The following is a 25,760-nucleotide window of genomic DNA, read 5'->3' as shown; positions in this document are numbered from 1 at the left end:
AAGAAAGAAACTTTTATTTTGATATTTTAAGTTGTGGAAACGGAAGTGCATCGTAAGGTGAGGAAAAAACATACCAAAGAAGGTGGATCCACTTTCTCTGAACATACACAGACAGGCCACGAGTGGTTTTTAAATAAATCGGATATTTTGCTCGAAAGAATCCATCGTTAGTTAGAAAATGACACACGTTGGATTTCAGACACAGATCGCTGGGATTATAGAAGAGCTTGCCAATGCCGCGGTTGCAGAAATTTGCAAAGTTGTGGAGAATGGCTACGCTATTTTACACTTAGAAATATCCCAAAGTCGCAAACAAAATGATATGCTGAAGAGAAAAATACAGATGCTCGAGACGGAGAGGAATTATGGCTCGAAGCACAGCCGCGATAGACCTTCATATTTCAATCAAATGTGCAGAATAACTCTAAAGAAACCACCAATAAGAAAGAGACTCAGGTTACCAGGTAAGTTTCAAGCTCGTCCTGTGAACGCGTTTGTTTTGATGATGATGGAAGACGACGTTGAAGTGGCCGGCGTGATAATAGACCTATATTAATGTGCGTGATTCTCACCTACCATGAGTCGGAAGTCTGCTTAAATTAATTTTATTCCACTTGTATTCTGGCCTTTCTCGGTCGACAAGTTATCCCTTCTCATGAACGGTTTTCTTTTCCTAATCAGGCACCCATTCAAATGAAGGTTTGGAAGCCCCCATGGATGGGGCGGCTGGATACATGAGTGAGGATGGAGCAAACATACCGGTAGGCCTATGTGAAGGAAGCAGTGCTTTTTCATCATGTGAAATACTCTAGCTGCTATGTTTAAACGCGTGTAGGTCTGTATGCAGGTATCCATCCTTTCTTCATGTCAGGGAGCAAGACCTACTGAAAAATGTGCCATTACATTATAATAAAGTTATTGTAAACATCACTTAGCCTACCACTAGACTTAACATTTTCAATTAGCTCTAATTAAAGTCCATGTCATGTGTTAGTCTGATCACACAGGTGCGGTGACTGAAGTTTTAATAGTGAAAGAAGAAAGAATATCTGACGCGGTGAATCTGGAAGGTAAAGAAACACAGACACAAAATAAACGCTTTGGGCACTGGGCGCCTTTCTCATTCTGAGATTATACTGATTGAGTTGCTCTGTCACAGGGCCAATCCCCAGAGACCACACAGTAGATGCTCAGCACAGAACGACAGAGATGGTGCAGCAAATGCTGGAGAGCAGGCATTTGGAGGTTTGTATCAGCGCTCATAATTACTGTCTTCCTGAGACACTTAGCTTCACCTCAACACTTCACTACAAGTCTTATTTCTGGCATCACATTGGTAATGCAAAAAAAAAAAAAGGTTTAACAAAATTAGGTCCACTCACTAAAACTTTCCTACTCCATATCTGGACCAACATCAAGTGAAGTGAAAGTCCAACTGGGAGACTCCATTGTCATTGTGACATAGCTCTCCACAGCCCACAAGTGCACACTGCACACAACGAAATTCCATTTATGCCTCACTCTGCCTTTAGTAATCTGGCTCCACCCATTTGTAGGTGTTAAAATCCTCTTTTGGAAGTTGTTTTGGATGAAAGAGTTTACTAAATGTAGTGATATGACTTTAATATTTAATTAAAGGTTTGATTTAATGCTAAGGAATACACCGTTGTACAGCCATGTTTGCATAATTGTGTGTATCACACATCACGTATATAATAACAAAATCTCTGCATTTGTACTGTATTTCAGTCTGGTGATGTCAACAAAAATGAACGTTTTAAAAGGGAGAGCCTGGAGACCTATATCAAAGATGATGAGTCTGCTAAGTTTGAAGGTAACAAACCAAATAATATCTACTGTACTAGCTGGAAACATTATTGCATGACTGAAGCCTACATACATAGCGCTGAACTATGACCTGAGAGTTGATTACTTAACGGTGGTTATTTATGTAAATTAGATTTCATGTTGGTTTGCTTTCATCTTTTGCTTTGCTTTCAGCTTGGTTATGTAGTGCGATGTGTGTCATATTTGGCATGTTTTTCCCCAGAATCCAGAGCAGAATACAACAGTACGGCCTCTCTGTCAGATACACACTCGACACACACGGGAGCAGCACCAGTACCTAATACAAGCACACACGATCAAGTCAACCACAATTCTTCCTTTCACCCGGATCATGAGATGGACTTCAATAACTTACATCCTGCCAACTCCATTTTCCACAAAGCAGACTGCTCTTCGTCTTCCTACACTCCAGTGGCAGATCTTCTCCAGGACAAGCCCTATCACACGGATGGCTTCAGGCATGCATCTGAGATGCCCAGGCCACCAGGAGGTCGAGAGGCTGAACCATCTATGATTGGTCAAGTTTCCTCGCTGGGTGCTCCTTCCTCCACTGCTGTCACTACTCTGCAGACACAGCAGAAGCAGTGGTTTGCCTGCAAGACGTGTGGCAAGGTCTGCTCAAGTAGCAGCAGCCTGATGGAACACCAACAAACACACGCTGGGCAGCAGGGCTTCATTTGTCCTCTGTGTGGCAAAAGCTTCTCCCAGGCCTCCAGCCTCAAGAAGCACCAGAGCATTCACACAGGGGAGAAACCATTCCGGTGTTCACACTGTGGGAAGCACTTCTCGGATTCCAGCAACCTCCGGAAGCACGTCAGCATTCACACCGGAGAACGGCCTTTCCGCTGTAGCCAATGTGGAAAAACGTTCAACCAGTCGTCCAACCTTAAGACACACATGAAGATTCACACGGGTGAAAAGCCCTTCAGCTGTGAGGGCTGTGGGCAGGTGTTTGCGTACAAAATAAGCTTGGTGAATCACCAGCTAAAGAGCTGCCTGGGAGACCCAAGCCAGACGGGACACATGCCATTGGCGTCTAAAGACAAAAGATTGGATTGCAGAATGTAGTTACCTGCAAGGTACAGGAAACACAAACATGAAGTGTGTTTTATTCGCCTTGGGCTTGTGCCATGGCAGTTCAACCAAAGGCCATAGACTTGTGTCTCAAACATTGAGAACCTTATTTGTTAGATACTCAGGAAATATGATTGAAATCGTTTTGTTTTGGTCAAAGTGATGACAATATTGTTCAGTGTCAGACTGTATCTCAAGATCTGTAAAAGGTTATCAGCTTAATTCTTCATTGGGTAGAGATAATTAGGAGTCTAAGTATCATGTCACACAGTTGTCAGGTTTGATTTCTAGAAGGTCCTGTATCTTCATAGCGTTCCCTCAAAGTTGAGGAAAATTGTATGGCCGTATTTTTATGTGCTTGGAATGGGCCCTCAGAAGACACATTTTCGCTCAGCATGGCATGACAATCCATTTCAGTTGTGCCCTGTTCATTTAAGGAACACATGGTGCTGTTTTCAGATGTTTCTGAGACGCAAGTGTGTGGGCTTTGGTTGAACTGGTGTGGAATGACCCCTGAACATAGATATTTTTAGTCGTTGATTCTTGTTATTGGTGGGGTTTATTTTTGGGCTTCATCAGCTGTAAATGACCTGTGAAAACCCTTAGACATTGTAAAAACACAGGGGTACAAAACAGATCTTGGAAAATTGTAAAACCTTCTAACAATGTGTAATTGTAATTTTGAAGGGATTCTATATACTTCATTATTGTGTGTGTACAACTCATTACTTGCATATGTAATGGTCAATCTGTCTGTGGATGTCTTGGGGATGTTTTGTGTCACTGCCACATAACTGTTTTATTGTAAAAGCACTGAACATTAATTGTTTTATTAAAACATCTTAAAGTTATACATTTTTTGAATAAGTGTCAGTGTGATGGGGAATTAAACGTTTTAAGTTTGAGATGAGCTGATCCACCTGATGACATGAGAGGTTTCAAATGAGCTTTCAAATGTATCATAAGCCACGGTATCCAAGGTAATGTCTGCATACCACCACCAAGAAGGATCAACCAACTGTGGACGCAAGAGGAAGCTGTCTGAAACGGATGTTTGGGTGCTAATCTGGACTGCATAAAAAAAACATAAAACCACTGCTGTCCAAATCGTGGTAGAATTTAAATGTGCACCCCCAACTCAACTCTATTTCTACCAAAATGGTCCATCGGGATTCGGGAGCTCCACAGGGTCATACACGGATGGTCACCCAAACATCCCCTTCAGACAACTTCCTCTTGTGTCAACAGTTAATCATGTTGGATGTGGTGGTTCATCCTTCTTGGTGGTATGCAAACATTACCTTGTCACCGTGGCTCTTGATACATCACTAAGACTTGCTGTCTTGGTCAAAGATGCACCAGCAATACGCACACTAAGAATTTATCCTTCACTGCCCAACTCCTAAGTGAAGATAGAATAGAGTAGAGAAGAGAATCACTTATATATTCACATAATCAGTGTACCGGTAGCTTAGGTTTTTTCCCCCTGTCACCATTTGAGGCACCATTTTTTAGGGGAAACCGCGTACTTTTATTTTGGTACTTGGGATGCTCAACCGGAAATGTTTGAGTGATTCCTCCGAGTGTGTGTTTACATTCTACAGCTGATATCAGCGAACAACTAGTCTTAGTAGAAGTACATGTACTGAAAATGTCTAACCTTGTTGACGTCCACACACAAATAGCCTCTATTATGGAGGTATTGGCTAACGCAGCAGTGTCCGAAATTTGCAAAGTAGTAGACGATGGATACGCCGTTTTGCGCCTCGAAATTTCAAAGAGCCAAAACGAGATCGACACCCTGAAGAAAAAACTGCACATGACAAGACTCCGCTGTCGGCGCGTGTGTTCGGAGAGACATGGACCACCATCACAGGGTTTTGGAAAGCTTTCATCGCCAAGCTTCCAGATGCGGAACAGAATATTCAACCCCATTCGAAGCTTACGTAAGTCTCGAAGTGGCTTGGGTAGATAATTTCCAGATAAAATGCAGTTTAGACAAACTAAATTACACTTGTCAATAGGCTACTGTTTGAAAGTCACATTCGCAGACTTAATTCACAAGAGGGTCTGTTTAAATTTGCCTATTCATGGAGCAAAAGAGGTTTAAATCCTTAATATGTATTTTAAATGTGTTTGATCTCTCCTCACTCCTTGTGTAGGCTAGCCTAGCCTACTATAATACTTGAGTAGCTTCATTATGACAACCATTTGCTTTATTTATAGAGAATAACTGCAATTCAAAACCAAACGTGGGGCATGATTCTATGTCGAGAAATCCAAACAGTGAGAAACCATCCTTGCACAATAACATGAGCAGACCTACCCATGCACAGCAGCAGGTAAGACCAGACTAGTATGTCAAATTCTACCATTGATAGTTGGTCTACTGATTTCATCTTTTACACAATGTACACACCACTTCTTTGTAGCCACCAGGCGTAAACAAGCAGGCCATTGTCAAAGCCGAAGACAATAACACTGCAGAGTTCCCTGCATCCAGTCTTTCAAGAGGTAAGAAAGTCACCATATGTTTCAGATCACGTCAGTTAGCCTTTGTGCTTGTGTGCTGGTGCCATTGCATTGTTTATTCCCTTACATCAAAGTATAATTTATATTTGTGCGTTGGTTCATTTCAGAAAATTCTGTTGTAGATGAAGACCGAGACGAAAGTGTGAAATTGCCTAAGGGAGTCAATGCAGAGCAGGTCACCTCCCCTCTTAAATCGGATGCAGTCAGGAGGACCGGTCACTCTCAGGCTCAACCTCAACCTCAACCTCAACCTCACACCTGGCAGCAGAATACGGTTGAGGAGACGAGGGAATCCCAAGATGGATCAAGGTTCAGGACCTGGCAAGAAGCTGGTCAGTCCATACAAGAGCCTTCACCCTGGAACCAGGAACAGCAAAAGTCCGGGTGTGAAACATCTAAAGCAAGTCTGGAGGACCATGGACATTTTTCCACAAACATGGGCACTTCTGGTAATGGCAGTTGCATGCTCTCCACTGGTTCCATAGACTGGGAGCCAGATTTGGTACTTGTTGATTCAGTGCCTATAAAAGTGGAGACAGACATGAGTTCTGATTGGAACATAACAGACCATGGGAGTGTTATTGACAACAGCCCAAGTGCCTCCAATGTAACACGCCCTTCCTTAAATCACAGGAGTGAAATGCTCCCAGTACCTCAACACTTGGCTCAAGTGCACTTGGGAAACCAAGCAGCAGGATCTCAGCATCATGACAGGTCTCAATCAGGGACCGGTAGCAGCACCTCACCTTTCCGTTGCCTGTCATGCGGTAAAGTTTTTCACCAAATGGCACACCTCAAGCGCCACGAGCGTGTGCACACGGGCGAGAAACCTTTTGGCTGTGTCCGCTGTGGAAAGCGCTTTTCCCACCGTCACCAGCTCACAAACCACGTGCGTGTGCACACCGGTGAAAAGCCCTTCAGGTGCATCCACTGTGGCCGTCACTTCACGCAGTCCAGCCACATGAAGAGGCACCTGAGTATTCACACAGGCCAGCCACGGACCCACAGCTGTGCCTCCTGCGGCAGATGGTATACAACACAGGGCAGCCTCATCAGGCACCAGAGGAAAGGGTGCAATGTCCTGAGTTAGCGCTGTATTAGCTATTAGCTGTTTGAATTCTTGGAATATCTCTAACCAAACCACCATTACACACTCAAGGCTAATTTGTTACATCACATTTTGTCTGTCACAAAAAAAAATTGAGCCATGCAGAAACTGGAAACATTTCTGGCAAAGGCTGCTGTTGGTGGTATTGTTTGAGCAGTGCAGTGGTGTTTGTTTCATACAGAGTCAAGTCTGTGCAGTGACTGATGTTGTGTTCTCTACACGGCTCATATTGAACCCTCAGCAAACAGCTATTGTTTAGAAATGTAACTGATTTGATTACGTATGGTATTTAAATTGAAGGGCAATGGTTTCAGAAGACTGAGCTTGGCATCTCATTTGTTTCACACCCCAAAAAATAGGACTGCGACTGGAATGGTTTTTGCCTATGAGATTTTAGAAACATGCAAAATCTTTCCTAATATGACATACTGTATTAGGAATCATTTTTTACTTTGTGTTTTTGAAGGTGGGACGGTTACTGATTTACAGATTTAATATAGAATTCAGTATTTTTTTTAAAAATGTTTTGCTGTATGAAATGGTAGGCCATGTTACAGATTCACGAGCTAAAATAAATGTGATTTTAATAGTTTCATTTGCATCATTATGTTGGGCTTGGCTTCTGATGAATACTCTGCGTGCATAAACCTTAGCCTGGAATGACCTAGCCAGGCCTTGCCCTCCTAGTGACGCAACACCTTCAGCGTTGCTACTAGTCAGGTCAAGAGCAATGCAAGTACTTTCTGACCTCCTGAACAATCGGGAACCATTTCTCCAGCAAAGATGCACAGGACGTGTCTAGTTCACGTTCACAAAATGGAGTATGTTGGTCAGTATGCTGGTTACAGCTATATTTCAGACCACCCATTCTTTCATCTACATGCTAACTGGACTAGTGCATCAATAGCTACGTTTACATGATGTTTTTTAATTCAGAATTAATAATTCAGAATTGAGTAGTTCCATAGAGTAAACTTTGCTCCTTCATTTAATTCCGAATTGTGAGGTGTTTACATGATGTTTTCAAAGCGGAATTAAGCTTTATTCAGAATTAAAGTGAGTTAATTCTTAATGAAATGTCTCATGTAAACATAGCCACTGCCTTAAACGTCCCATCAAATCATTGTAAATCCTCAAAATTGTCAATCTGTCCCTTATCCAGGTAGAATTTGAAATATTCTAGATGGTGTGGCTGGAGGAGAAATTCTCAGTGTGCGTCTTGCTGCTGCATCTTTGACCAAGACAGCAAGTCTTTGTGATGTACCAAGAGCCGCGGTATCCAAGGTAATGTCTGCATTACGACCAAGAAGGATGAACTACATCCAACAGGATTAACTATGGACACAAGAGGAAGTTGTCTGAAAGGGATGTTTGGGTGACCGACCATGTGTATTGACCCTGGAGCTCCCGATGGACCATTTCTGGTGGAAATAGGAAAGTTGACGTGCACATTTAATTCTACCATGATTTGGACAGCTGTGGTTTTATGTTTTTTGGATACAGTCGGGATTAGCACCCAGACATTCCTTTCAGACAGCCTCCTTCTTGGTCGTAATGCAGACATTACCTTGTATACCATGGCTCTTGATGCATCACAAAGACTTGCTGTCTTGGTCAAAGATGCTCCAGGAACACCTGCACCAAGAATTTCTCCTTTTTTGAATTCTGCTATGTGTCACCCATAACGTTGTGTGCATTGCAATATTTGTAGCAAAACTCTTGAATCTTCACACTCTGACCTTACTGGCGCAGTGTGCAATTAATGAAGACTGGCCAACAGGGTGGTCTAAATTATCCATGAAACTTCCCACACTAAAATGACAGGTGTTTCAGTTCCACTGTCCAACCCTCGAATATTAAACTGTTAATTTGTCAAATGTTTGGAAAAATACCTTTTTGGCCAATGCCAACACTGCCCCCATCCACCTTGGAATGGAGACCAAATTCTAGGCCTGGGACGACTGCCCTGTTTGTTCCCTTTGCGGGTGGGCCTGCATCTGAAGACAGAAGGCATAATGTCACCAAATATTGACAATCAGAATCAGCAAAGGGTCTTGTGTGTCATGTGTGAATGTTGGTGTAGTTGCAAGCGACCCCAAAGTATGAAAAGAAATGTATTTCCAGAGCGTAGTATATGTACACAAATGCTTTCATTTATATAGGCATATTTTGCAATCTGACCATCCTTGAGTGCTATGTTTGTAGCGTGAATGTTGGGGAGTCGAATGCCAGTCTAAAGCTGTTGGATACTACAGTATATCACGAAAGTGAATACACCCCTCACAGTTTTGCAGATGTTTGAGTATATCTTTTCATAGGAAAGCATTACAGAAATGTAACTTTGACACAATGATTAGTGACCTTTTAACAACATATTTAACCGCTTAAATTTCTTGTTCACTCAGAAAAAAACAAAATACAGCCATTAATGTTTGAACATGTACTCACAAAAGTGAGTACACCCCTGATTAAAATCCGGTAGAGAAGGGGCTATGTTGGCTCGAATCGTCTCGAAATGAAACAAAATGAAAAGGGATGACAAGGGAGGTCATCAGTGTGCGTTTCAACCTTTCTTTGCATTGAACTTTTACATTTTGAGTCTGCATCTGGCTTAAATAGATTGGTGTGAGATTTGAATGCAATCCTATGGAGAATATCATGATCTGCTTCAGTAGTCACAGTGCATGTTGACATGTATGTTTCTTTTAGGTGTATTTCAGATTGCCAATGTTGACAGCATTCATGCATCCCCAAACCATGTCAGTCCCACTACCATGCTTGGCTTATGAGAGGATACACCTTTTTTGTACAACTCACTTGTTTACCACCACACATGCTTGACACCATCTAAAGCAAATTTGTTTATCTTGGTCTCAAGAGAGATGAACAGACCAAGGATATGGATCACTGGAACCATGTTGTGTGATCTGAGGAGACCAAGATAAACAAATGTGCTTTAGATGGTGTCAAGCATGTGTGGTGGTAAACAAGTGAGTTTTACAAAAAAGGTGTATCCTCTCATAAGCCAAGCATGGTAGTGGGACTGACATGGTTTGGGGATGCATGAATGCTGTCAACATTGGCAATCTGAAATACACCTAAAAGAAACATGCATGTCAACATGCACTGTGACTACTGAAGTAGATCATGATATTCTCCATAGGATTGCATTCAAATCTCACACCAATCTATTTAAGCCAGATGCAGACTCAAAATTTAAAAGTTCAATGCAAAGAAAGGTTGAAACGCACACTGATGACCTCCCTTGTCATCCCTTTTCATTTCGTTTCATTTCGAGACGATTCGAGCCAACATAGCCCCTTCTCTACCGGATTTTAATCTGGGGTGTACTCACTTTTGTGAGTACATGTTCAAACATTAATGGCTGTATTTTGTTTTTTTCTGAGTGAACAAGAAATTTAAGCGGTTAAATATGCTGTTAAAAGGTCACTAATCATTGTGTCAAAGTTACATTTCTGTAATGTTTTCCTATGAAAAGATATACTCAAAAAACTGCAAAACTGTGAGGGGTGTATTCACTTTCGTGATATACTGTATAATCAGTGTTGGGCAAGTTACTCAAAGACTGTAATGCATTATTGATTAGATGTTACTGTATTTTCAAAATAATCCCTTAGGCTACACTACAATTAAGGCATTACACTACTGTTGCATTACTTTAGTTACTTTCGCCAAAAGAACTGTGAGCCTAAATATGGATCTGGCCATTTATTACTGGCCTACAGTGTTAATCAAACTCCTGGGTCATGACCTTTTCACCTCCCATCCAGGAGGTGTTTTTGGCAGCATGCAGACTAAAAACTACCAGGTTCAGGAATAGCTTCTTAATGACCCACCATACCACTAAAATCCGGGTCATTGTAATACATTGTATGCATTGTTATTTAGCATTGTAACTAAGTAAATATTACAGATTTTTGCCCTGTAATGCCTTACATTACTGCATTACAGCAAAAGCAATGCATTACAGTAATTAATTACTTTTGTAATGCATTACTGCCCAACACTGACTATAATACAACCTCTGGCACGTGTGCCTTTGAACTTCAAACTGAAGGTTACATTGTAATGGCAAGTTTATAAATCACAGTGGCATTGCATGTTGCAATTTAACCATATCTTAACCCAACAAAATTCTGCTACAATGTTGCACTCAAGTGATGTCAGGCAGCGTCTTTTAGGAACTACGTGGTAATGAAAAAGGAAGCCCCTGCGTCACCATTCACGCAACAACACCTCCCACCGCAGCCTGGGATTAAGCGAAAACAAGGGCTGACCATTTTATCATCGCGCTATCGCTTTTCTCTTTGGTAAAAAAATATTGTCAGACAAGTCAGACGAATTTCACAATGACCCATTCTATGGATTTTCAGGCGCAAGTTGCGTCTATTATGGAGGTCCTCGCGAACGCGGCTGTGGCAGAAATATGTAAAGTTGTTGACGATGGCTATGCCGTCGTTCAATTGGAGATGTCTCAGAACCACAAAGAAAACGATTTTTTAAAGAGAAAAATAAAATTGATGGAGCTTCAAATCGCCAAACTCCGCGCAGAACGACGATGTCAAGACGGAGCCCTTTTGAATCGATTTCATGGTGTGCAACTACTGAACAGGCAAAACCGAGAGAGAGCTAGCCCTGGTAAGCCATAGCGCGCCGTGAACAGTCCATTGCATTTTGCATGATAGGCTGGTTAGGCCTAAATTGGTAGCCTATGTAAACAGTTGCTGCAGCACGCCGTGACAAGCGTGTGTATATTTTGGGACAAAGTGTATTGGTTATTTTTGATAATTGTATCAGTTGTTTGAAACGGTATGATTAAGCAACTGTGGAATATTAGACTACATGCAAATGGGATAGCATCTTGTCAGACAACCCACAACGGGAGCATCCCACTCTTAAAAAGTGTTGGGAGGAAAGCAAAGTAGCCTACTTTAATCAAGATCCCGTTTGTTCAATGAAAATCAAACATTGAACGACTGAGCTGTGATTAGGGTATGTAGTGAGACGGTGTGATCTGTTTCTAACACTGGTGATGTTCATCTTACATTTGTTGTGACCAGCCGCAGGTTTGGCCATGAGGAATCGCTTCAGAAATGTGGATGTACGTGCACACAGGCCACCGTCGGAGCTGCCCATAGTAAAGTCCTCACATGTACTCGACAATAAAGGGGTAGGTGGTCGATCTGTGAGCTTCTTATATTGATATTTGAATTTGGTGTGTAAGCTTATAACACAGTAGCCCACAGGACATGTGTATGCACCTACACTCCAGCAAAAAAAAATCAGGGTTTTAAGAAAGATATAGGTAGGCTATAGATTCAGAATGCAAAAGAAGAAACAGCCTGGACAACAGACCAACGTTTTGGGAAGATAATTTGGATTCCACAATTGTTTCTCACTTCGAAAAGTTGTTTTGACATGCTCCAGGATAGATGCAGAATGGTCCAAAATAGTGATGCTTCTCTCTGGAAAAAAAATCTTCTCAAGGGGTTATTGTGAATCACAGCATTATCCAGCTGAAAAAAGTCAGCCATTGCCACAAATACAAGTGCCCTCATTCATTAAGGATGCCAGCAGCAACAGCTGCCCGCTCCCCATTTGACGACTCAGCTCCACCTGAAACTCCATTGTCCCATTAAAAGAAAAGGCACCGCAGATCATGATGACACTATCTCCTCTGTACCTTTTTTTTTTTTTTTTACTTTTTAGCTGCAAATGCTGTAATTCACAACAACCCATTGAGAAGGGATTTACTCCAGAAAGAAACACCATTATTGTGGACCATTATACATGCTTTATTGATGTATGATAACAGTGGAGAATGGGTGGCATGTCATGTTGGCAATTATCAGTTCCAGACAGTGATGCCCTTTTTGAAGCTATCTTCAACACTTGGAAAATTTGGGAAACACCTTCATCAATGTTTTTTTTTTCACGTGAGAAATAATACCAGTGGATGAATTATTCAGTACTGAGTCTGTTCACACTGAATTCTCTAAGGTGCTTTGGGGGTTTCTGGGCTTTTTTGTGTGTTCAGCTGATAAACTGACTATTTGAGGGTGCCGGTTATGATGTCACAGTGGGCACTCCCCCTGGGTTCTACTGTAAGGTTCTATAGTCTATTCAGAGACTATATAACCTTACAGTATGTTCTATAGTCTATTCAGAGACTATAGAACCTTACAGTAGAACCCAGGGGGAGTTCTATAGTCTATTCAGAGACTAAAGAACCTTAGAGTAGAACCCAGGGGGAGTCCCCACCATGACATCATAACCTGCACCCCCACCTTTAAATTGTTTTCAATAAATTGCCATCTTAAAACCTTCGCCCTCTTGTCCCTATTTCTTCTTTTGCATTTTGAAAGTATAGGCTACCTTTAACTCATCTTTAACTATAACTATAAAATCCAGATAAAAATGCTGTGCTGGAGCGTATATTAAAGCCTTTTTTTTTTTACCATTTTACTTCTAGTCAGAGGACATGGAGGAGGGTGAGCCAGATTTGTTGATTATCAAGGAGGAAAAGCCAGATGAACCAAAGAGCCTTGATCATCAAACTGATAACAGCGGTAAGGACTTTTAAATGTTATCATTTTTAATCGCTTTACACACTGCACTCTATATGCAGAGAGTGATGTCACAATGCATGGCATGTACTGGAAGCCCATGTCCTCTCGTTGCAGACTCTGGTCCTTGTCATGAAAATGCCTATGAGGTTGACGCACATTTCCTGCCTTCTGCAGTCCCGGCGGAGCCCAGGACCCGGCACTCAGATGTGGAGGTCAGTGGATCAGACTCCCTCCCCAAGTCAGAGGCTGAGTCAGAGGGGCTAAATCACAGTCTGCAGCACACTGGATCTGAGCACAGTACTAAAAGACTGAACCATGGCAACACAGCTCAACCAGTCAATAACTGCCAAAGTCCTCCTGCGATCCCCTTAAATAAAGAGTGGACAGGGTTGGGAGTCCCCACTTCGTCTCACTGTCAAGCCACTGAAATGGGCAACTTGTGCCTCGTAGACAGACCACCTGGAGCTGGTAATGGTTACAGCCTAAGTAACTCCTGTACTTCAATTTCGGAAATGCAGCCAGATGTGATTGTAGTGGAGCCCGAGACCCCAGTGCACTCTGTGCAGAGTACTAATGCCAGTTGGAGGCAGACTGCGTTGGCCAGTAATGAGAAAAGGACCGATCCCATGCAGGGAGCTAACCATAAAGCTCAAGGCTTCGTCAGTAGTGGCATACAGTGTTCTGATTTACGTAGGCAGAGTTTCATGGAGACACAGTGCGTCCCTGCTGGCTCCTCCTCCCTAGATCCAAGCCATCCCCATAATGGTACTGGGCCTTACTCGGTCACAGTTCCAGGTGCAAGTGAACGTGTGCATGCAGAAGGGAATTTGCACAATTTCACCCAGTCACACAAAAGCTATCATTCCCCAGTTGTTGACACGCATGCCAGGCAGGAGCCCAGCAGTAGCATTAGGAGCACAAAGCACGGTTCATTTAGTCTGCTACGCCCATTCGGTTGTTCTGACTGCCAAAAAAAGTTTGTCTCAGAAAAGGACCTGAAAAAGCACCAAGTCATCCACAGGAGGGTGAGGGCCTTCCCTTGTGCCTTGTGTGGGAAGAGTTTTGTGAGCGCAAGTCAGCTGCACATGCACAAAAATGTGCACACAGGGGATAAGCCATACAGTTGTCATCTATGCTGGCGCAGATTCTCTCATCCTAGCAACCTTAAAAGGCATCAAAAACAAGTGCACTAGTAGTGTTTTCATATAGCACATTTATTACACTGTGTTTTATTTTTTCTTGCTTTTATTTGTGCATTTATTTCTGTAGAAGATATTTATTTGAGGCTTAGTGACTGCTGTAAATGTGTTTTTAGATTTTATATTAAAAAAAATAAAGGATCCAATTTGTCACTGATTAAGGTTCATCTGTTGTATTTCTATGTTTCTACAATTGCTCATACTTGTTGTAAAAGGAGAATTTTATAGTATAATATACAGTTATTTGAATTAACCTGGTACCATAAACTCCAATGAGTAAGCCCATAATCACTTGTTAATGCAGTATGTCGTGTTAATGGACAGTACTGAAGGTACTGCCATTATGACAACAAAAACTGCTTGCATTCACCGTCACCTAACAAATTTTATCTACAACCACTTGTTGTCAATGCTGAATGAATTGTTGGAATTGTTTGGAATTGGATGACACAACAAACCAGCACCTTTTTGGGCAGTTAACGTAGGACATTGGCCTTTTTGGGATCAGAGTCCATGGGGATATTATGCGATTACCTTGAATGGAGAAGAGCATTTATAGCTATTTTTCATGAAGTTCCAACACTTCTTTTTCCAGGATAAAGACATGGATGATAGGACGGCCGTAGTCAAACCAGTTAAACAGGAGAATACAGAAGGCACTTTGGACACCAGCCGCTGTCAAGATAACCCAGCAATCAGTGTAGAAGGCGAGTATGGGAAAAAGGATCACTTGAGACTTAAGAATACTCTTGACTGTTAATGGTGTAACTGTGCTGTAACTGTTAAAAGTTATAATAACTAAAAAAAAATCTAATGTTTTAAACACACCAGTTATAACATGACATTTGTTTCTGCAGATATGTGCCACGTTGATGTCAACCTATCAGACAAAGCCATCCACCCAGAGGGCAGTAAAGATGGCATGAGGCCAAGATCTCAACCACCAGGTTCCAAAGCCCTCTCCAAGTCACAGCAGATCCATCCTGATTGGCCGTCTTGTTCCACAGGACCAAGTCTAGACTGCTCCACATTCCGCAGCAGCAGAGGCGGACTAGTGCAAGCCCACCATGGAGCTATGGGTGACCTGAGCCCGGGCTGCTCAGACGACAAGCCAGATGTCATAATAATCGACCCGTCTCCCATTAACGAGGGTCACAGCGCACATCCTCAGTGGCACAGTGGCGCACAGAGGCAAAGGGCAAACAACAAGCCGCATCAGTTCTGCAGACAAAGATACGCCGATGGAAATATGCAAGGGCCAATAAGGGATCAAAGCAGTGGCTGTCATCCACACGGTCAACGGGAGGGGGACAACATCTTCAACAACCTAGAGCCGTATGAAATGGAAATCAACAGTCTTGGGTCGTACGGCGATGCGTGTGTTGGCCTTGATGACCCAGCCAGTGGGTCACAGCATCCCTCCTGGGTGCTGACGGGAGATGCGGAAGACGACAACAGCACCACATCATCTGCTGCCCTGAACTCACTGAGGAGGATCAGATCCTTCTGCTGCACCCTGTGTGGCAAACGCTACTCGACTGTCAAACAACTCAAAGTGCACCAGAAGGTCCATGCGGGGGAGAAGCCCTATAGTTGCATTCAGTGTGGCAAGCGATTCATCCAGCTGTACAGTCTGAAGCGTCACCAGAGGGTACACACGGGAGAGAGGCCTTTCCGCTGTGCGCAGTGCGGGAAGCAGTTTGCGCACTCTAGTAATCTAAAGGTTCACCAGACTGTACATACAGGCGAAAAGAACTTCCACTGTACCCAGTGTGGGAAAAACTTTTCTTTCTTAAGTAATCTTATACGGCATCAGGCAATACATGCTGCAAAGTAATCACTTTTACTTACCTATGAACTTGGATTTTTGTTGATTGTGCTATTATTTTTAAATGTCAATGCTGTAGTGAATATAACGTGCAATTATTTGATTTATGATTGACAACAAAGATTAAAAAATGTCAAGTTGTAGCCTGTGTGTGTTTTCATAACTTAATATCATCTGAGTGTGACCAACTATCTTTAGAACATATTAGCGAAGAGTTACGGTAATTTAGCTATTCGTTAGATTGGCAACCCGGAAGAGAAAGGGGTACTCGAGAATTGGTCAGAGAGGAATCGATGAATGTTTTCTTCTGCATTGCACAAATAAAGTCGGATACACTTCGTATTCCTTTTTTTGTTTGCAATGGCCACATCCATAGATTTTCGTTCACGGATCTCCTCAGTAATGGAGGTTTTATCGAACGCCGCAGTGATAGAAATATGCAAAGTCGTTAATGAAGGATGCTCTGTTTTGCTTTTGGAATTGACCACAACCAAGAAAGAGAACGAGTCATTAAAAAGCAAATTAAAATCAATCGAGCTTCTAATATCTCAGGACGTAGACAGTGGAAAAGAAGGAGTATCTACAGACAGCAATAGAGGGAATTCCACGGACCGTACATGTAATGTAACAGGTAGGATGTCCCAATGTTTGGATGTGTGAGACCGTCCGCATATAATTGGCACAGTAGGCCTATGCTGCTGGACGATCCTTAGGATTAAGCCTACATACATTTAAGAATAACACCGAGATCTTTATAAGATGTGTTCCTTTGGAATTCAATGTATTATTATCTTTCAGCTGGAGCAGGGCAGTCTCTGGGAGGCGACGGAGGCTGTACGCTACATGAAAGCCAGATCTCTTCCCACCCTTGCAAAACAGTCATGGAAAAGGTGTCATGTCTTTACTCTTTAAGTTCTGAATCATTTTTATCATTCAGCCATGGACTGCTGAAATGTTGCATTCTCAATGGAATTCGCATGATCTTGTGTAACAATTGTAGCAAGCTCCATCTTCTTGAAAGTAATTTTCGTTTTAGTGAGAACAGAAAATTATATTTGGGAATAGCCCTTACAGTTCCTACAAAAAGACACACCTGCTTTAATGCCATGTTATCGTGGCGTAAATACCATGTAATAACAACATACTTACAGTGATGGTGGAGCAGCATGTTGGGGGTATGGAAACAGGGGTGAGGGAAAAATAATTATGCCAGTCTGGCATAATACCAGTCTGTGTCAGCAAAAAAACGTCAGCCTCCTGTCAGAAAGTTGAAGATGAAGATTAACTTCATCTTTTAGAATGACAGACTTCAACATGACTAAATCAACAAAAGAACCAGAATAAGATTGAGGATTTGAAATGGCCCAGACAGACTTTAGACCCGAATACCATCAATTGTCTGAGGGGTGATCTGAGCAGGATTGTGCATTAATTCCCACACTCACAATAATAACCTAAATGATAGAAAAGTTGTCAACTGATGAATAGATTCTTAACTATGTTTTTTTTCTTGTTTAAAGCTCAACACATGTCAGTTACACTTGATTTGGATATTAACTGTAACTTTTCTCATTAACAAGCGTTTGTGATGTGTGGTTCCAGACCATGAACAGTCCATCAAGACAATCTCAGGCTCCAGTTGTAAAAGTGGAAATGACTGAAGACAATATAAGATGTCAGGAGCAACAACATGAGCATTACCCAAATGACAGTAAGCATTGCATTACAGTGAAAGTGAAAAGCCCAACTGGGAAACTCCAACTCCCATTGTCATTGTGACACAGTACACAACTACGCACTGCACAAAACGAAAATGCATTGTCTCACCTATGCAAGGGGGCAGCCACCAATGGCGCCCGAAAGGGAGCAGTGCGGCGGGACACATGCTCAGGGTACCTCAGCCATGGAGGAGTTTGGGGGAGAGCACTATTATAATGTCCTCATAGTGTCCTTATAATGAGTGCTACTGGACTGTCGATTCACTTAATTTCCACATTGTCCTGATGTGGTGTAATGTATCCCAAGTATATTATTACGCATTCGACCAACGCACCTTATTCTATATAGCCAGCTACTATACCATTCATACACCTGACTCTTCTCCACTCTCTTTGCTTTCCCACAGATATGTCTACAATGAGAAAAAGTGAAAAGGCCTCATCTTTGTTCATATTGTCTGATGGTACTTGTGACCAGAGCTGTGATGGGAGGACCCCTCTTCCGCTTGCTGAGAGGCCTCTGTATCAGAGCGATAGACAGCAGTACAGTCCAGAGACAGACACCCCTCCCACCTTCAACCAAAGCAGGGCCATGTCATTGCACGAGGAGAACAGCTCCCTGTCTTCTCATCCAGACCTTGAGCTGATAAATAGCGCTGGCCAGTCGTGCTCCTTTAATAACGCGTCTTCTCTCAACTCCTTCATTGGGTGTAAGCCCGGGATACCCATAGACTCGAGTGCGTTGAAAACAGAGGAGCAAGATGAGTGTGCATGGAGGGAGACGGGAGACTGTTTTGAGTTCCAACTTAAAGGGAGTAAATTTGACACGGGTGGAATGGACGAGCCTACAGTCGGCCCTAGAACTGGAGGGGATGTCCACCTGGGGGCAGATTACGAAGGCCTTGACTTCAGTGAGTTACCTGACGTTGGTAAAATGCTAAGTGCAAGGATGGGCAAGAGCCACTCAACGGCGATGAGAAGAGAACACCAGCCGTTACCATGCTACGAGGATGGTTTTGCCGACTTTGGGCCGACATCTCACCACAGGCAGGCACAGGCAGACGGCTTCAGCTCTCCCGAACAACTAGGCCACTCTCTGCAGCCAGGTCATGGGGGGAGGTTGTTCGGCTGCAGTCAGTGTGGCAAAGAGTTTCACCACCTCCACCAGCTGAAGACACACCGCAGGGTCCACACGGGAGAGAGGCCGTACAGCTGCCCCCAGTGTGGCAAGCGCTTCTCCCAGTCGAGCCACATCAAGAGACACATGACCGTGCACACGGGGGAGAGGCCTTTTGGCTGCGCACTTTGTGGCAAGAGGTTCTCCCAGTCGTGCAGCCTGAAGGTCCATCAGAGGGTGCACACCAACGTACGGCCGTTTAGTTGCACCCAGTGTGGGAAAAGCTTTTCGGTCCTCAGCAATCTGGTTAGACACCAGGCGATACACATGAGGAAAAAGACCAAGGGCCAATTTATGCCCTCCTACGGTAATTATGGAAATGGACGCTTTCACCCGGCTCCAGGAGTCGTTTCATCCGTCAGCTTATCCGTTGATCAAGAGGTTAGCAATCCGGTGAGCTCCGGGCGAAGCGGAGCAATACCAGAGGAATTCATGGGGGCAGTGTAGTCAGAAATATACCAATTCACAAAAGTCAGCCAAGAAGAGTAGTATTTGACATCTGAAAATGTGTTTTTTTTTTAATAGTCCTGGAGCATTAAACAGCTGATATATAAAGTGAATGAGCTCTAAAGATATTGCATAGAATGCATGTTAATGTTTCAATGTTGTATGGTGTGGAATCACTTTCTGACCCTCAAGGAAATTCTGACTGTTATGTATTGAAATGGCATGTCTACCTCTTTTGTATAATCTGCCGCCGTTCTTTTTGTGTGTTAATAAAGTATCAATAACATGTGCATCTTTATGTCCTAAACTGGTGTGCAACTGAGCTGTCTGACTACCCCTCTATTAGTTTCAGTTAAATTCCACAACAGAGTTCCATTACCCCGTCGTGCCGAAAAGCGAGTGCCTGCCAGAACACGAGTGCCCTCATTGAAACCAATGACATTTTTTGAGAGAAAATTATACTATTTTTTGCAGAATTAACTACATAATTAATGAACTAAACATATGCTTATAAAACATTACTCGTCCTCCACTTAATATGAGCTATTTGAATGAAACCGTAACATTTGTTATTAATTCTTCGATTATTTTATGGAAATAATACTGAAATTGTAACCAGCTCTTTGTGGTACTTCCAGAAGGAATGCAGATGCGTTATTGATAGGCTTTCCATCTTAAATTGTGTCGGATTTGTCTGCAAAAATGGGTAAAAATCATCTGAAAAATTGGTCATTGGTTTTCATTGGTTTCAATGAGGGCACTCGTGTTCTGGCAGGGACTCGCTTTTAGGCACGACAACCCCTTCATTATTTATTTTCAATAATGACAAATAGAGTGACGCTATTCGCCTTATTCACCCGGAACGTTTTAAAGACGTTGAGGGGTACACTTCAGGGCAGGGTGGTACATCCGGCAACACACCCAGCTGTCATGGCGCCTCACTGTTGTGTGCCCAAATGTACGTCCTCAAAGAGAAAAAAATCCTACCGTGGACAGACTTTCCACCGCTTCCCCAAAGACCAGGCACTTCGGCGTGAATGGATAAATCACATCAAGAGGGATCCTGGTCCATATTTCAAGGTAAAATGCGAAATTATGTTCAATCGATTCATACGCATTAGCTAGCACCAAGGAGGTCTGCTAGCACAAAAAGCTAGCTCGCCAAACCCAGAGAACGTCTATTACCGGAAAAGAACTTTGCCAAACCGGTCATGACCAGGGGGTGTAGCAACCCAATGTAAGTAGGCTGCCGGATGTGAGTGCCCGGATATCCGCCCGAGTATTTACGTCTATTTTACCTCAGCTACTCGATTTCGGTCGTGTATTTACGACAGTTTAACCTCAGCTACTTGATTTCGGTCCGATTTGAGTCTGACTGAAGATGGAAGGGACATAGGTGCCGTGCGTAAAGAGCCCACAGCACATCGCCGTTTCGGCGACACCAGAGAGTTCCTTGATCTCCCAGTCAAAATAATAGGCCCGGTGACCAATAACATCAAAATAATAAAACAAAAAATAGTAGGCCTAAAATGAAATTATAACTTATTGATTTGGGTGTGAAAATTAAACTGTCTCAACCGGGCACCAAAAGGGAATCCATCAAAAGATAACGGCATTACTTTCTCGTCGACATTATTTTGTTTTTATTATCCAGGAGGACTGAGCTGAAAACTGCAGCAGTCACCTTGCACCGTTCTAGCTGCTCTGAAGCACGTGCGTGTCTCATCCTGCCCATTCGCAATGTTAAATAAAAAGTTTTGCACAAGACTATAGCCTAAAATAGATGCACTGTCACAGACACTGGCCCGTGTCGGAAGGCATTAAAGTCACGAGTTTACCAAAGAGTAAATGTAGCTAGCACTCGGGGAAGTTTCTGAATTTTACTCCTTACATTAGTGAAACATAACATCAGGATATCCTACAAGTTAAAAGAATATCTGGGCATAGCCTTCTCTCTGAGTTAGAAAACAGCAGGTATGCCGCATATTGTGTATTATTTGGTGGTGCAATAAACAACACCCGAAACCATGCCGCATATTGTGCCATATTATTGGTGATGCCGAAACAACAAAGCCAGATTGGTGACTAGAGCCTGCCTAGTAGGCTACATTTAGACATAGCCTACTGATTTGATTGTGCCATGTACTTTTAAAACTGTCAGTGCAGAATTAAACTGGGCGCTGAATATAAATATTGGAGCCATTCTCCCTCCGTGTCTAGATACAGTCAGAGGCGCGCGCGTACGCTCTTATTTCTGTAGCCTATTATATGAAAATATCCTAAAACGGTGACAACATCAGAGGACCTTCGTGGTGGAGGATACTTACGGGACACTCTTAATATTATTGAAGGGACAGACCATGCTCGATAGGCTACTTTACCCGGTCTAAATGTAGCACTCGAAAAGTTATGCATATTGTGCAGATTATTTGGTGATGCCAACCACACGTGAAACTAGGCACATTGGAGACTACAGCATTAGACTACATTTTAGACATAGCCTATTCATTTGATTGTGCTACGTGAACTTAAAAGTGTCAGTAGCCTGCAGGATATTGTGCAGATGTGTGTGCGCGCGCACAACTAATTTCTCTCCCACCTCTTTGCTCATCAAGCCTCCCATCTCCAAAAAGACACGGGCACTCAGGATAACTGTTTACACGAGATGTCTAAATAATGTGATGCACGTTCTTCATGACATGGCATGGTTTGTGTGCGCGCGCACAACTAATTTCTCTCCCACCTCTTTGCTCATCAAGCCTCCCATCTCCAAAAAGACACGGGCACTCAGGATAACTGTTTACACGAGATGTCTAAATAATGTGATGCACGTTCTTCATGACATGGCATGGTTTGGCCACCCTAAATTCAACATGACTGCATTCGCACATATGGTTTAAACATCCATGATTGTGACTCTTAATGTGCAAGTATTGGATATGAAAAAAGATCCTAAAACGGTCACAACGCCAGAGGACCCGTGGTGGTGTGATGGATATTTGCGGCGGGGGGCGAGGCCGAGTTGTTACGGTAGGCTACAATCATATTACAGAAGGGACAGTCAGGCGACACAGCGCGACTCACATCGGGTAGCTGTGGTACCGCAAAGCATTCCTGATGGTGGAAATGAATGCAAATGCCTGCAAATACTCGGGCGGATATCCGGGCACTCACATCCGGCAGCCTACTTACATTGGGTTGCTACAGGGGGTGTTCACTCACGGAACTAGCTACTAGCCACAACTAGCTAACCCTAATCCTGCCTAAGTGCAAAATGAATGGGTATCAATCGAGTTTTCTACCATTATATTTTTTGTGATTTTTGAAAAAATATATTTTTTGTCCTGAAATATCAATATTCATTTCAAAGTTAGAAATAACAAGACACCATTTGAGTAGCGTTTCGATTATTTTGCGCCACTAGATTATTATATACTGGGTCTCAAAGCTCAATTTTTACGAGGCCAAACCACAGCCATTATAAGAGTATCTGTGCATGTGCCCTTCCTAGAGTATCTGTGGCCAAACCCATAAACATTTTCGGGATGCTAGCTGATGGTGCGCTACCAAAACCAGTAGCATAGGCCTACTAGTGCCAAAATCAAGTTGTTTTGCTAACGAACTAAAAACTAAAATACATACGCCCTGGTATTTATGGTTACAGATCAATGCTGAGACCAAGGTTTGCTCTGAGCACTTTGAGAAGCAGTGCTTTATAAAGACCTTCTGTGGTATCACAAAGCTAATAAAGGATGCTGTGCCAACTTTATTTGCCTGGACTTCAGAGAGGCCAAAGAGGAGAATCATCAATCGCAGACCGAGGTTAGTTTGTTCTGTCAATATTCAACTGACATGCGTTCATCAACCCTCTTTAATAATTATAACTTAATAATAAAAAAACTGAGAATAGTTTGCCATAGGAATACATTTAAATTTAGACGAAAGACTGGATAATTAATGTATGTGTTGGAGATATTTGCTTGCATTGATGTCCTCCTGAGTCATGAGACAAAGATTTCAAACTGTGATGTTACATTGCATTCCATTTCACTTAGCTGACACTTTAATTTTATTCAAAGCGACTTGGTTATTATTTGTCAGGGTATTGGTTACAGTCCCTCAAGCAATGTGTCAATGAGCAATGTTGGGTGCCTTTCTCAAAGGTGCTTCAGCCATGGAGATGTAGGGAGAGGTCAGGGGGATTCGAACTTGCAACCCCCAGATTAAAAGACAAACTCTCTAACCACTAGGCCATGGCTGCCCTGTGTTTGTTGTGACTCTCCTCTCCTGTATGTTTCTTTTTCAGTACGGATTCCATGGAGGTGGATGAAAACCAGCCTGATGAGAACCAGCCTGATGTGAGAAGGGATGGCTTGAGGTAAGTTAATGAATTGTATTTAGTTGCGCCATACTGTAGTTTGTAATTCATTACTGCATTCAGTTTTATACCAGTTAGGAATTGACAGTTTGATCACAACTAGTAGTGTTGTCTTTTTGCCCCTCCAGCACAGATGTACCTACTCCACACCTGTACCATGATTATGCTGCTCCACCGCTGACACCAGAGGAACAACTTGAGGCGGCTCGCAAGCACATCATTGAGCAAGACAAGTTAATAGCACAACTTCAAGATAAAGTGTTCAATGTGTCAAGATTCCAGTGTGATGACAGTCAGATGTCATTTTACACAGGATTTCCAGACTATGCCACCTTTAAAGCTGTATATATGGCTCTACAGCCCACAGCCGCAAGCATGGTTGGATGGAGTCAGGCTCAAACAGAGGTACAGGTCAGTAGACAGGCGTTTAATATCCCCAAACTAGCAACTATGGACCAGTTCTTTCTCTTTCTCTGTTGCCTCAGACAGGGTTTTGCTGAGCAGGACCTTGCAGTGCGCTTTGGTGTGTCACAGTCAACTGTCAGCAGAGTCTGTGTCACCTGGGCCAACTATCTATACTTCATGTTAGGATCTCTCCCCATTTGGCCTTCAAAAGCCACAGTAGATGAATGTATGCCTACTTGTTTTCAAAACACTTACCCAGACACCAGAGTCATTCTAGACTGTACAGAAATATATGTGCAAATGCCTAGTTTGAAGGTACTTAACTCCGAAATCGATTCCCATTACAAGGACAACCCAACTTTCAAAGGCCTGATTGGAATTGCCCCGTCTGGTGAGGTGTCATTCGTTAGTGACCTGTACACAGGCTCCATATCCGACAAGGAGATTACAGAATTGTCCGGCATCCTGGCAATGCTTGAAGAAGGCGATTTAGTCATGGCAGACAAAGGGTTTCTGATTAAGGAAATGCTATCAAAATTAAATGTCTCCCTTGTGACTCCACCCTTTTTAGGCCCAAGTGGCACTTTCAATGCAGATGAAGTCACAGAAACACAAACAATCGCAAGACTTCGCATTCATGTTGAACGTGCGATAAGGAGAATAAAAGAGTTCCACATATTTGATGGCGTCATACCCATGACACTAGCAGGCTCTGTTAACCAGATGTGGGCAGTGAGTGCATTGTTAACAAACTTCCAAGGCCCATTATTCTGAAATTCTGAAAAATTCAGTCACAAGTGAAATAGGAAACACGCATTGAATTGATGTTTATTTGTACAAATCTCTCATGCTTTAAATGTACATCATATTCATGATATCATCTTATTATACTAAATGTTATTATTATATAATAATGTATTGTATTATGCATACACCACTTTTCTCTGAAATAGTAATAAACAAATCCATGAAATGCAATCATTTGTTTTGTTTACTGACTTTTTTGTACAGTGCAGGCAGGAAGGAGGAGAAAAAAACTATCAAGTTTAGCGTTTATCTCTTGGTCATGGGAAAGCTCCACCTGTAATAGATCAGAAAACAAAACATTAGAAAAATGTTGATTACATCACCTGACCTCTGCCACAAAAAATGTCATTGACCCATATGCTGTAATCACAGCTAGAACCATATTGTATTAATTATTTAAATTACTTAATTTGAAATGTACCACCCTGATACTGATATGTTTGTGGAATACATTGCCAGATCCATATTGAAGCTTACAGTCCTTTTGGCGAAAGTAACTTGAGTAATGCAACAGTAGTGTAATGCCATGCATTTGGAGAAAAGCATGCCAAGCAGAGGTTTATTACTGTATCTACGGTACTACTTTGCCGCCAGTCCAGGTGGTGGCGGTAGCGCTCCAAACAAGATGGAGGCCACTCCTCGCCTTTGA

General features: G+C 42.6%; 4 protein-coding genes across 7 annotated transcripts; all 4 read left to right on the top strand.

Moving 5' to 3' along the window:
* Window position 1: 1 nt before the first annotated feature.
* Window positions 2-16,322, top strand: LOC134465990 (uncharacterized). The gene is made up of 15 exons (XM_063219889.1): window positions 2-464; window positions 682-761; window positions 995-1,070; window positions 1,160-1,245; window positions 1,750-1,834; window positions 2,051-2,915; window positions 5,210-5,264; window positions 5,355-5,436; window positions 5,562-5,903; window positions 6,088-6,168; window positions 11,644-11,753; window positions 13,056-13,152; window positions 13,267-13,364; window positions 14,947-15,058; window positions 15,209-16,322. The coding sequence occupies exons 1-15, from the start codon at window positions 179-181 to the stop codon at window positions 16,186-16,188; spliced, it is 3,435 nt and encodes a 1,144-aa protein (XP_063075959.1). The 5' UTR covers window positions 2-178; the 3' UTR covers window positions 16,189-16,322.
* LOC134465192 (zinc finger protein 37-like) lies at window positions 4,495-7,161 on the top strand. 2 transcript variants are annotated; one of them, XM_063218728.1, is made up of 4 exons: window positions 4,495-4,868; window positions 5,149-5,264; window positions 5,355-5,436; window positions 5,577-7,161. In XM_063218728.1, the coding sequence occupies exons 1-4, from the start codon at window positions 4,574-4,576 to the stop codon at window positions 6,542-6,544; spliced, it is 1,461 nt and encodes a 486-aa protein (XP_063074798.1). In that variant the 5' UTR covers window positions 4,495-4,573; the 3' UTR covers window positions 6,545-7,161. The 2 variants fall into 2 exon arrangements, with proteins under 2 accessions (XP_063074798.1, XP_063074797.1); XM_063218727.1 differs by having other exon boundaries at window positions 5,562-7,161.
* LOC134465188 (zinc finger protein 275-like) lies at window positions 16,244-19,813 on the top strand. 3 transcript variants are annotated; one of them, XM_063218716.1, is made up of 4 exons: window positions 16,244-16,810; window positions 16,978-17,069; window positions 17,782-17,890; window positions 18,305-19,813. In XM_063218716.1, the coding sequence occupies exons 1-4, from the start codon at window positions 16,540-16,542 to the stop codon at window positions 19,519-19,521; spliced, it is 1,689 nt and encodes a 562-aa protein (XP_063074786.1). In that variant the 5' UTR covers window positions 16,244-16,539; the 3' UTR covers window positions 19,522-19,813. The 3 variants fall into 3 exon arrangements, with proteins under 3 accessions (XP_063074786.1, XP_063074788.1, XP_063074787.1); XM_063218718.1 differs by having other exon boundaries at window positions 16,721-16,810; window positions 17,760-17,890; XM_063218717.1 differs by having other exon boundaries at window positions 16,734-17,069; window positions 17,760-17,890.
* A 510-nt stretch (window positions 19,814-20,323) lies between these two features.
* On the top strand, window positions 20,324-25,363 carry LOC134465191 (uncharacterized). The gene is made up of 4 exons (XM_063218726.1): window positions 20,324-20,601; window positions 23,186-23,343; window positions 23,828-23,899; window positions 24,028-25,363. Exons 1-4 carry the CDS (start codon window positions 20,344-20,346, stop codon window positions 25,076-25,078), a joined length of 1,539 nt encoding a protein of 512 aa, XP_063074796.1. The 5' UTR covers window positions 20,324-20,343; the 3' UTR covers window positions 25,079-25,363.
* Window positions 25,364-25,760: the final 397 nt, after the last annotated feature.

Source organism: Engraulis encrasicolus, chromosome 16 (genome assembly GCF_034702125.1).
Source record: "Engraulis encrasicolus isolate BLACKSEA-1 chromosome 16, IST_EnEncr_1.0, whole genome shotgun sequence".
In the NCBI taxonomy this organism is placed as follows: Eukaryota; Metazoa; Chordata; class Actinopteri; order Clupeiformes; family Engraulidae; genus Engraulis; species Engraulis encrasicolus.
Note: the sequence above shows the minus strand (reverse complement) of the source record. Positions and strands in the feature narration are given on the sequence as shown.